This window comes from Bos mutus, chromosome 22 (genome assembly GCF_027580195.1).
Source record: "Bos mutus isolate GX-2022 chromosome 22, NWIPB_WYAK_1.1, whole genome shotgun sequence".
Taxonomy (NCBI): Eukaryota; Metazoa; Chordata; class Mammalia; order Artiodactyla; family Bovidae; genus Bos; species Bos mutus.
Genome location: NC_091638.1, coordinates 17,031,690 through 17,043,829, shown reverse-complemented (window position 1 = coordinate 17,043,829; position 12,140 = coordinate 17,031,690). Strand labels below are relative to the sequence as shown.

General features: G+C 53.6%; 1 protein-coding gene across 3 annotated transcripts; it reads left to right on the top strand.

Moving 5' to 3' along the window:
- The first annotated feature begins 957 nt into the window (after positions 1-957).
- On the top strand, positions 958-12,095 carry IL17RE (interleukin 17 receptor E). 3 transcript variants are annotated; one of them, XM_070359644.1, is made up of 16 exons: positions 958-1,242; positions 1,557-1,572; positions 2,135-2,257; positions 2,878-2,975; positions 3,236-3,395; positions 3,490-3,629; positions 4,533-4,601; positions 5,688-5,754; positions 6,716-6,891; positions 6,972-7,019; positions 7,108-7,156; positions 7,338-7,489; positions 9,142-9,210; positions 9,689-9,740; positions 9,823-9,921; positions 10,404-12,095. In XM_070359644.1, exons 4-16 carry the CDS (start codon positions 2,958-2,960, stop codon positions 10,958-10,960), a joined length of 1,656 nt encoding a protein of 551 aa, XP_070215745.1. In that variant the 5' UTR covers positions 958-1,242; positions 1,557-1,572; positions 2,135-2,257; positions 2,878-2,957; the 3' UTR covers positions 10,961-12,095. The 3 variants fall into 3 exon arrangements, with proteins under 3 accessions (XP_070215745.1, XP_070215744.1, XP_070215743.1); XM_070359643.1 differs by having other exon boundaries at positions 969-1,237; positions 7,341-7,489; XM_070359642.1 differs by having other exon boundaries at positions 970-1,237.
- The last annotated feature ends 45 nt before the right edge of the window (positions 12,096-12,140 follow it).

Below are 12,140 nucleotides of genomic sequence, written 5' to 3'. Positions count from 1 at the left end.
ACTGGAGAAACATAAAGAATAAGAAAAGATCTTTCTAAGGAACTCAAGAGTTAGTATTTTTAGGATAATGGGTACAATGGGGGTCTTCAGACAGTGGGCCTGAAGACTTAGAAACTTGCTAGAATTGGCCTAAAGACAGCTATGGTCAAGCTACTGAAAGGTACAGAGGGCTAATAACAGTGTCAAGGTACCTTCACCCAGTAGGTGTGCCCCCAACTTTTTTTCCACTGTGTGTGTCACCAAGGTGAGAGCTGAAGCAGCTCAAATGCTCCATGAGCAGGAGGAAGCCGTGGGACGACGGGGAGGGACCCCACAGAGAACAGAGCCTCGTCAGCATCGGAAACCACAGGAAACCAGGTCAGTGCGTGGGGCCCGCTCCCTCTGCTCCAGCACTCAGCTCTGAACTCTAGGGCCTCCTGAGCAGACTGTACTGATTAGTGGATCCTTGGAGCTGGAGGCCTTTTGGCAGAAGAGCCAGAAGAACAGGCCAGTGGGTCATCAGAAAGCTACTCTATAATCCTGAGAGTCAGCCGGCTAGGGCCAGGGTGCGCTGGGGGACACGTGAGCTTTATGTGCCTCCTATAGTGCTTTCTTGTTCTCTAAATAGTGCTCAGTCACCTCTGTCTCCAGCACCCGATGCACAGAAGTGCTTGATAGCTCTGTCAGCCCTCTAAGTGAGAGGATGAAGCTTGTGTCCAGGGGAGATCCAAGTCCAGGAGCTGCTAAGGGGCAGGTGCCATCCACAGGGTGTTGCAGGAGTAGGAGGGGTTAAGTAGATGCAACCTGCCATCCACCCCCTAGCCGTATACCCACCTCTTTCCTGTTCTTTGCCAGAGCAAGAGCCCCCTTGCCCTTTAGGTAGGGGAGCGGGGTTTTCTGAGGGGTAGATGTTCCCCAGTCCCTGCGCTTGGGGAAGGAATGTGGCCTGGCTGGCTGGTTGGGAACGAGGAGGAGCTCTGGGGCAGGGCGGGGCAGGGGCAGGCTGAGGCGAGGGCTCCTGCTGGCACTGCACTCCCGGCTGCTGCGCAGCAAGCCGGCCCAGGCCCTGCCGCCCACCTTCGGGCCGTGCAGCCATGCACTGGGCGCCTTGACCCTACGGAACCCCATGGGGAGCCCCAGACTGGCAGCCCTGCTCCTGCCTCTTCTCCAGCTGCTCACTGGCCTGTCTGCCTCTGCTGGGATTGGCTGCCCCTTCCTTCCCCGCTGGAGCACTCGCTGTCTACTGGCCTCCCGCATGGTAAGGTGCGCCTGCCACTGCTGGTGGGGACACCTGGCTCGCACAGGCTCATAACACTCCCCACTCTCCGGCCTGTCCTTTCCTACCACCCAGGTCCCTAAGCTCTGATCGCAGCATCAGCGTGTCCTCTACACCATCTTGAAGTGATAGCCATAGTCCCAGGGCACCGAGGGCCTGGGCAGGGTGGAGCTGGGAAGAAGACAGCCGGAGTGGATGGGCTATTGGTTTACGGGTCTCAAGCAGGGAGAACACCCCTGTGAGAACCTCTGCTAATTCTACTTCTGTCCTTTCTTTTCCCTACCTGGCCCTGTGCTTTCAGGATGGCAGTTTCACTGGTGAGTCTCATTCCCTGCCCTGCTCCCCTTCCCTGTTTCCTCCATTCTAATTTTTTTTTTCTCTACCTAAGAAGTGGCATATATCAAGGGAAAAGCACAGGGTTTAGAGCGAGGACAAGCCTGGATTTGCATTGCAATACTGCCACATACTCCACACATGGCTTCGGGCAGTGCACGGTGTCTGAGGGGTACAGCAGCAGAGTAGAAATGATTGTACAATGAAAACTGTTGTCCCTGAGCTGTGGGGAGGATTAAATGAGAGCCAGGTAAATCTCCAGGCACTCTGCCTTGACTAGTTCTTCACCAGTCAGTCGTACAATGATCCTTGCTATTTTACGGTACCTTCTGCTTTACAAGGTATTTTGCTACACATTATCTTACTTGAGCTTGACAGCAGCCCCACTTTATGAATGAGGAAGCTGAGGTTTACAGGAGTCTGTAACTTGCCTCAAGTCACTTAGCCAGGGTGTAAGTGGCAGTGCTCAGCCTCAAGTCCAACTTGTCTAAGGCAGAAGGGACCTCCTGGGACCTTACTGTCTGATTTCCTTTTCTTCTGTCACAGGAAGGTCTGCCCAGATTCCTCACCATATCCAGCCGGCCCCCCACCTCTCCCCAAAGCCTTGGTGTGCTTGCTGCTGCCACTGTCCCCACTGCTGGTGTCTGCATCTGGTGTCGGGTCCCTCGGGTATGAGAAACAGCGCTCTGGGCCATTCTTAGAGGAGATGGGAATTGGGGGAATTGGGGTGAGCCAAGTGAGATGTATCACACTAAAAGAGATGTTAGTCCTGTTGCCAACCTCAGCAGAGACTTCAGCCATCCTGAAATAGCACACTGTGCCTACTGATAAGTTCTGTTGTATCATTTGGTGAAGGTGTTTCTCCTTTCAGCTGGTACCAGTTCTTGGGATTAAAATGTTTCAGTTCTATGAATTTACTATTACTACGTTCTAGTAAGGCAAGATCTGTCTTATAAGAAAGAACAGACAGATCTTATTCAGCTCTACATTTTTCTTGCCTACCTCAGTGCCTGGGACATACTAAATTCCCACACACTGCTTAAGAATCGACAGTTTATAATTTTTCACTGTTATAAATAATGCTACTATGAATCTTTGTATACACATAGATTTTTCTCTACTTAAGAAATTAGTTCTCTTTGGTTGTATCATAACTTTCAGGACTGTAGACGTTTGGGATCATTACCCTCCCTGATGTAAAATGATTGACTGTCCAGCACCAGGTCACATCTTCCGATAGGGGAGGGACTGCGAAGGGCCGGGTAGTAAGTGTGCTGTTCCCTGTGCAGGGCTTCAGTGGGGCTGGCTCCGCCTCCTAGTGCAGAAATCCGAAAAGTCTTACAAGTTCTGGCTCTGTAGGAGACACAGGATGCCAGCGTCTGCTCAGGTACTCTCCCTGCCAATGCCAGCCCTGCCCGATGCCCTACAGCCCTTCCCTTTCTGGCCTCTCCTTCTGTTCTCCAGTCATCCAAGAGAGAGGGAAAGCGTGGAGCTGAAGTAGACTATTCTGTCCATTACACAGTTAGGGACACTAAAGCTTAAATGTTGAGCAGCTTGCCTGTCGTGCCCCGGGCTGCTCCATAGACAGGAATAGAAGCCAGAGTTCCTGATTTCTGCCCTGAGGCCAACCTTGCTGTCTGCCTGCAGAGGAAGTTGCTGAGTAGCTGCTGCCTGTCTGAGAAGGGCCATCACAACTCCAGCCTCTCCCCAAATAGCTCCCACAAGGGGCTACGCTCCAAAAGAACCCAGCCGGTAGATCCAGAGGCAGGGGAAGGTCTCTCCAGATCCGGCTCACAAAAGCTTGGAGGTAGGCACGTCGTGTGACTGGAGATAGTGGAGCCAAGTAGTGGTGCCTGTGCTAAGGCCAAGAGACAAGGCCACCAAATCCCCCTTCTCCCCAGGACCTGAGTTCTCCTTTGACTTGCTGCCTGAGACAAGGACTATTCAAGTGACCATTCCTCCAGGCCCAGAGGTCAGTGTGCGTCTTTGCCACCAGTGGGCACTGGAGTGTGAGGACCTGAGCCATCCCTTCGATGCCCAGGTATGCAGTGCCATCTGCCCATAAAGCCAAATCATACAGGGCCGGAACCAAAGGACCTACCTATTGTACAGATGAGGAAACTGAGGCCCAGAGAGGAATGGTAATTGTCCAAGACTTCTTACAAGTCTGAAGTGCCTATCATGAAGACTTTGAACTAGAGAGAGAAGGCAGGGGGCCGTGTCTCTTGGCAGGAGAGGAAGGGAAGAGGGGGTAGAGATCTGGGACAACCATGAATGCCTAGCAAGGTGAGGAATATGGCACTTAACCTCAGTGCAGTGACCCTCAGTGAGATTCAGGTTGCCTTTTCAGTTCCACCAAGAAGTTGTTTTCCCTGAGAAAGTAATAAATTGGTTACATCTGTCTTGATACCCTTCGATCTCTCTCTCTTTTGTCACTGCTCCTCAGAGAATGAGATGTCCCCTGTTCTCCCAGCCTGTGGCCTGACATCCCACCTCAACCTCCAGTTGTCATGGATACTCTTGTATACAGTTGGAGCCATTTGCAGGGACTGATGCTGTACCCAAGTCCCTCAGATCTCCACATTTAAAATGATGATGATGCCTCCCGACATCATCGTGATGCTAGCATTTAATGCATTGAGTTGGTGCTTCTAGCACCTAGCACCCTCCCCAGCATACAGTAGGGGCTCAATAAATGTATATTCCTTTCCCCAACTCCTCCCTCCCCCTATTCCATGTATTGAGACACTTAGAGCAGATGGCCAGACTACAGGACAGAGACCCCCCCTGAGAAGGAATTTGTCAGTGAAAGAAATAAGCCTCAGATAAGAGGAAAAGCAGGATGTATGGTGGGTAAGTTCCAGCTTCTTCCTGCCCTTGTCCAGGGTGCCTCTGCTCTTTCTCAGCCCCCTCTTCATCTCTCCCTTTGCTGAACTGTCCACAGAAAATTGTGCCTGGGAGCCACACTGTAGACCTGCCTTATGAATTCCTTCTGCCCTGTCTGTGCATCGAGGTAAGCAGAGGGAAAGGTGTGGATGGTCCATGCTCCACTCCTAGGCCACCCAGACAGCACAGTTGGTCAAGTGTATCTCCACTAAGTCCGGTTTTAAAAGGGCTGGTGTTAATGAGATGCTGGGGGAGACTGGTGCCAGCCTAACAATGAGCCTCACACTGGGTCAGGGGTGGAGGTGTCCTGCTGATCATGGGATATTCCTGGGGGTGATTCCAACCTCAGCCCCACCCAAACCCAGCTTGCTTTTGTTGAGACCCAGCCTCAGCCTACCCACAGAGCAGAATAGACAGCTGCCTTCACTGGGTGTCCTGAGCCATTAGGGTGAGGGCTCATGGCCACTGCAAGGTTGCATATGGCTCCAGAAGTGCCATTCCCACTAGCCCTACATGGCAGTCCTCCTCCTCTGCCTGTAGGGCTGAGGGGGCCTAGCATTAAGACTTCTTTTAAGGGACTTCCCTGGTGATCCAGTGGCTAAGACTTCACACTGTCAATGCAGGGGGGCCAGAGTTTGATCCATTGTCAGAGAACTAGATCCCACATGCTGCAACTGAAGATCTCACGTGCTGTAACTAAGACCCAGCACAGCCAAATAAATAAATATATTTTTGAAAAAAGGCTCCTCTGGGCTAGACAGAAAAGTCTGGGGGCCTTGTTACTGGGAAGGAGATGAAAGGGAAGGTACAGGCAGAGACATGTAATGAGCGCCTGCCAGAGGTACAACCACTGGATGTTGAGAGGAGAGGCCTGGAAGGGCACTTGGCAGCTTGGGAATTGCTGAGAATGGACACCTGGGAAGGCAGAAGTTGAGGAACATGGACCTCATGATTTGCCTCTTTCTGGGGCTAGGTTCTCCTCTCCCAGAGAAGAGGACTCAACCCCTCCCTCACTGATCTCGCTCCTATAGTCCGGAGTTCCTCCCCAAGCGCCTCCACCCTGGCCTGCACCCCACACGGCTGCCCCTCCTTGGTGCCCAGCCAGCTCAGGCAACTTGTGTCCAGGCAAAGTCAAGCCAAAATGAGTTTCAAGTCTGAGTGATGTCGGGAAAGCCAGTCCTCTGACCTCCATCCCTGTTCCCTTCTCCCACAGGCATCCTACCTGCAAGAGGACACCGTGAGGCGCAAAAAATGTCCCTTCCAGGGCCAGCCTGAAGCCTGTGAGTGCTGCTCATGTGACTCCTGTGCACGCACACCTTCTCTCTGTCTCTCTCCCACACACACGTACATACACACAAACGCACGCACATGCACACCCTCTACACTGGTATGGGAGGAAGTCCGCAGAAAGCATGAGGCACTTTCTCTGGAATTAGTGCAGAGGCAAGTCATGGACTACCGTGTCTGCTAAATCAGACTGTTGAACATTGTCCTAGGCACTATGGGAGGTTCAGAAATATCCACCCCAGGAGTCAGTGTACTAAGAGGGTGGATCAGAAGACTTGGGCTCATATCCCAGCTCTGCTACTCATTCTTCTCTGAGCCTCATCTGTGAAATAATGATACTTGCCCTGCTTCACTTTCCAACTCCTTATGAGACTGGAATTCAATATTATATGTGAAAGTGGTTGGTGACATCTATGCATATTGTTGAGCCCAAATTGCAGAGACAGGATGCTCAAACATGACAGATGAGTAGCACCAAGCAGCCTATGGTCCACAGCAGGATTGTAACTAAGGAATAGGCTATAGGGCATGACCTGTGGGGACAGAGAAGCCCATGATGGTTGTCTCAGGGGAGGGAGAAGCCCATGGTGGTTGAATAGAAAAGGTCTCCTAAAGGAAGTGACACCTGAGTTGGGCTCAGAAAAAGGGCAGGATTTAGAAAAAAGAGAACGGAGGATAAAGCATTCCTAATTCTGAGAGGAATGTAAGAAAAGATATGAAGATTTTGAGTTTGGGGAGCAGCAAGGAGTTGGCCAGAAGGGAGGCGCAAGAAGGAGAGGAGATAGCTAAATATAAAAGGTAGTAGGAGGGGCTGGAAGCGGCATGCTCCTTTATCACATAGGCAGACCATGGCTGTACCAAGCTCCTTCAGAAATATCATCTTCTGATGCCCTGGGGATCAGGATCAGTTTCAGGCCTCCTGGGCCTCACTCTCTGCCCCTGCTGCCTGCCCAGATGGCTCAGACTTCTGGGAGTCAATGAACTTCACTGACCACAGCCAGCACAATCAGATGGTCATGGCCGTGACACTCCGCTGCCCACTGAAGCTGGAGGCCTCCCTGTGCCAGAGGCGGGGCTGGCCGACCCTCTGCGAAGACCTCCCCAATGCCATGGCTCGAGAGTCAGAGGGGGTGAGTCAGGCCTTCCTAGGGCCTGGGCGAGCAGGGCTAGGGCCTGGGGCCCTGCTCTCAACTCTCTTCTCCCCCCACAGTGGTATGTCGTAGAGAAAGTGGACTTGCATCCCCAGCTCTGCTTCAAGGTACCAGTATGTACCTTGAAGTACAGGGGCTGGGAAGGGTGTGCATGGTGCCTGGAGCTTGCTGATTTGCCATTCTTGGATTTCTCAGTTTTCTTTTGGAAACAGCAGCCACGTTGAATGCCCCCACCGGACATTCGGTGAGCCAATAAGTGATCTTGGCTGGGACCCCTCTCTCACCATTTCACCCTCACACAACTGTGGTGAAGCCAAACTCTATCCCTGCCCTAGACTTCTCTGTCAACTGCAGCCCAGCTCCTATAACCTCCCACAAAAACATCATCTCTCACCTGACGCTCTCCCCCGTCCCCCCCTCCACAGCAGCTCCATCCTGGAATGTGAGCATGGATACCCAGGCCCAGCAGGTGGTCCTTCACTTCTCTTCAAGGACGCATGTCACCTTCAGTGCTGCCTGGAACCACCCAGGCTTGGGGCAGGACAGCGTGGTGCCCCCCGTGTACAGCGTCAGCCAGGTATGGCCTAGCCAGGGTTTGGCTCCCACTGGGACCTATTGATTAGAGCACATCAGGGAGAGGCAAGCAAATATCTGACTTACAGCATCTGCTGATTTAATGACTTGATAAGCCTGTATTCAGCTGCCTCTTCTGCCAGTCAGTGGAGTCTTCGATGGAGCAATTTCTAGGCCTTTCCATTTCTGAACCAACAAGGATAAACAGGCAAGAGGCTGGCCCTCTCACTCCCAGCTGCTCTCTGACCCACTCCAACTGCCACCACATTTTGTACTGATGCCCTCTCCTGAACCAGCTGTCCTCCACACACCCCTGCCTGCCTCCACAAGGCATCGGGCAGGAGTTCTCTGTCTCTGGGAGACAGAACCCCAGGAAGCTGAAGTGCTCTTTGCAGAATACTGTGAACCACTGACAGATTCAACTCTGTCATGTGAACTAAAAACAGCTAACTAGCAGACTCTCTTCTGTGTATCTGACATAAAAACCACCATCAAATATATCCGCAAAACCACAGCACCAAGCTGACTAAGCATGGCTCGCTCTTTTCAGTTCTTTCTTATTCACATGCAGCTTGTTTATTTGTTTTATAGTCTTTGAGGGCTCCCAAGCAGACAGATGGTAGTAAATGCTATAGATTTAAGACAAAATCATGTGGGATGACCTAAAATAGGGAGCTATATCCAAGGACTCCTTTATTGCTGTGAGCTGGGAACATCATTGAGTTTAACCATGGTTTGAGAGCCACAGTATCATACCCGCTCACAGCTGGCTGGAGAATGGGGGCTGAGGAAGGGCTGGGGCAGGGGGTGGAGGGTGTTTCCAAAGAATGGAGATTGATCCACCCTAACCAATGCCCAGAACACAGGGTGAAGCCACATCCTGCCTGTAGACGGAGGGCCGTCAGTTCAGCGTGCATTTATTCAGTGCCCGCTCTGTTCCCACTCTGTAATAGGCCCTGGGAGATATAAGAAAATCATGTAACACAGCCTCTGCCCATAAGAAGCCTATTGTGTAATAAATAAGCACTACTACCAAATGAATACACACTGCACTGTGTACTGTAAACGGCATCCACCTGCATATTCCCATCTGAGGCTTTCAGTAACCCAGTGAAATAAGGATTATTATCCATTATACACAGATGAAGAAACTGAGGCTCAAGGAGGAAGGTAGTCTAACTCGATGCAAAGATCTCACTGCTAGGAACAACAAAGGGAGTGTTAAGCCTGACTTTGCTAGCTGTGGTCTCCTGACTCTACAACTTACATTCTTTCCAGTGGACAAGCTGCCCCTCCAGGTTTGCAGGGCAGAGATTAACCTCCTGGTTTGTGAGCTATTAGAGGACAGAACCAATGTCTGTGCTCACCTTGTTTCCTCAGGGCTTGGTACAGAGTCAGTACTCAGAGTATGTTTGTTGATGAGTGCCTGATTAACATGTATCTGTGCCACAGTTCAGATCTGGGAGTGATCAGCAGGATCTGGGAATGAAGCCTAGGAAGGCTTCTTGTTGGGGTGGCACTTGGCCCTAAGCCTGGTAGGATTTGAGTGGGGGTGGCGTGGAGAAGGGAAGAACACCACCTGGGCAAAGGCTCAGGGGCTGCACAGAGCCAGATTTGCCTCTGTGGAGACAGTCATTCTGCTCTTCATTCCCACAGACTCAGGGCTCAACCCCAGTGACCCTAGACCTCATCGTTCCCTTCCTGAGGCCAGGAGGCTGTGTCCTGGTAAGGAATTCTGCCCTCACTCTGCATATACACCCCTGGCATCTACGCCACAGGTGGCACATGGGGCAAATCCAGTCAGTAAAAATGTTTGATTTGGCTAGCACAGTGTTCAAAATTGGAATTAGTTGTCACCATTTAACTAGTGGGAGATGTCATATTTTTAAAAGTTGATTTCCGGCGTTTCTTGAAAACTCAGAAAGCCTGGTGCTTTGTGTCCACATTCAGACGTGGTAATTGGTGTGGGAGCTCAGTGGTGTCTGATTACTTCAGTCAGGACTTGTGCCCCTCCAGCTCCTCTTGGGTGCCCTGGTCCGCTTTGGGTTTACTTTCTGAGTTTGCCAAAGCTGGCCCAGGCGCAAACCCTGTGCTACAAGAATGCCCTCTCCACGGTCCCCCTCTCCATCCTCCCACCTCATTCAGCTTCCCCTGGGAGGAGGGTTTACCTTGGCTCACAAGGGTGGGGGCTCTGTGCCCTCAGGTGTGGAGGTCAGATGTCCAGTTTGCCTGGAAGCGCCTCTTGTGTCCAGATGGTGAGTTCTTGGGAGGGGACGGGGAGTGAGAGGGAGGCTGGGCACTGAGGAGCTGGGCTTCGCCTCACTCTGCTTGACTCAGTCTCTCACAGACGCCTGGGGCTCTTGATCCTGGCACTGCTGGCCTTCACCACTCTACTGGGAGTTGTTTTGGTTCTCACGTGCCGGCGTCCACTGTCAGGTAAGCTTACTGGGAGGTAACTTGGGGACTTTTTTGGCTGCTAGGCCAGTTGCCCTCTCCTTGCTCCCCTGCCCAGGATGCCTTCCCAAAGAGCCTCCTCCCTGCTGTGCGCACCCGTCCTGTTACCAAGGCTTTTAGCCTTAGGCCCCCTAGTGGGCAGAGATGGTTAAAGCAGGACAAAGGTCCCTCTGCCGGTAGTTCTCTGCGGCGTCTCTAGGCAAGAGGCAAGTGGGGTGGCAATGCAGCTTGCGCTGCACCTGTCGCCCTGGCCCTTGCCTCTTCCAGGGCACCTTTATCTAAATTAGCCCAAAGGTGCCCTATAGACTAAAGCTGCCTTGGGTACCCAACCCTGGCGCAGATGAGGAACAGGGAAGGTGGAGGGGGTGAAGTTCAACCCTATCAGGTAGCCCTGAGGCCTGGGAGGAGAGGGCTGGGTTTTCCTTTAGCCCCCCACACTGCTCATCTGTTGCTCCTGCCCCCAGGCCCCGAACGAGCGCCGCCGGTGCTGCTGCTGCACGTGGCTGAGTCTGAGGCCCAGCGGCGCCTGGTGGGAGCACTTGCTGAACTGTTGCGAGCCGCGCTGGGCGGCGGGCGCGACGTGATCGTGGACCTTTGGGAGGGCACACGGGTGGCACGCGTGGGCCCCCTGCCGTGGCTCTGGGCGGCTCGGGCACGTGTGGCGCGGGAGCGAGGCACCGTGGTTCTTCTGTGGAGCAGTGCCGGCCCCAGCCCCACGGGCGGCCCGGATCCTCGCGCTGCGCCCCTGCGCGCCCTGCTTCGCGCCGCCCCGCGCCCGCTGCTGCTGCTGGTTTACTTTAGTCGTCTCTGTGCCAAGGGCGACATTCCCCCGCCCCTGCGCGCCCTGCCCCGCTACCGCCTGCTGCACGACCTGCCGCGCCTGCTGCGCGCCCTGGATGCTCGGGCTTCTACTGAAGCCACCACCCGGGGCCGCTTCGTCGCCCAGCCGCGCCTGAGGGGTCGCGTGGAACTGTGCCGCAGGCTGGAACTGGAGGCCGCCAAACTTGCCGACCAAGGCTGAACAGAGCTCAGCGCAGTCAGGATGTCTGTGACTGCAGGCCTAGGGGCACTGGCTGGAACCCCCTCACTCAGCGTCCCCGCCCACTCCCCACGTTCCCCCAGTGTCCAACCTCTTCCTCCTGCTCATGCTTCCTCAGAACCCTCAGGGAAAGTCTCTTTTTACAGAGAACGCCCTTGACCTCAGTCCTGTGGTGGGTGGGGATCATCACACTTCCTCTCTCCAAAAGTTCCAGAGAATAGTGCACGTAGGCTCCAGTCCACACCGGAGAGCTTAGGGCTTGGGGAGGCAGGAGAGATGGCAGTTCTGACTGGGAGGCGCCTCCAGACGAGTGCGGGCGGAGGGGGATCGGTGGAGAGGGCAGAACACCCCTTTGGGGCTAAGGATCCGCCTTTTTCAGAAGGAGGCCCTGCCCACAGATGGAGGGAGGGAGGGCTCTGGACCCAGGGTGGTGGGGGCAGAAGTGGGACAGTGGGGACTGAGAGAAAGATGAATAAAAGAAAACATGATGGGTAAGCTAAGAAACACAAGGCGCCTCTTCAGTGTGCCCAGGGTGCTGAGCTGGGGGAAGGGCCAGCATTACCCTACCCAGGGCTGGTTATACGTCATTCTGTGGGCCCAGATCCTCTGTGTCCACATCCACATCCACGTCTGTCACGTTCTCACAAGCAGTGCCTCTGAAAAGGCAAAGAGGGATCTGGAGATCTTGATCCTCACTGTGATTCTTCAGAGAGAATAAAGGAAAACGGGTGATGTGGGTCCGTGGTCACGCAGCTAGCCTGTGGCAACAGCACAATTAGGACCCTTTCTTCCTGCCTCTGGGGTCCTGGGTTCCTCCCCTCGACCCCACACTGCAGCATAAGCCAAGCAGTGATGAGAAGTCCACTTTCTAGTGCCTTTAGAGCTCCTGTCCCACAGTGAGGCCCAAGGAGAATGTGGGAAGGGACCTGGAGTCCCAGAGTCATATGGGAAGTGAAAATGCCCCAGGATTGCCCAGAACTCTCCTCCTTAGGGACTCCCAGAGTGAGTAAGAGCTCCCTTACTCACCCATTAGGCCACCACCCTCTTCAGGGGCCCCTCCCAGCCAGGTGTCAGCAGAGAAGGAGGAGGAGGAGGGGAAGAGGAGGAGGGACTGAGCCACCACCACTCCAGTCCAGGGCTGCTGGCTCCCAAGTCTGGTGTT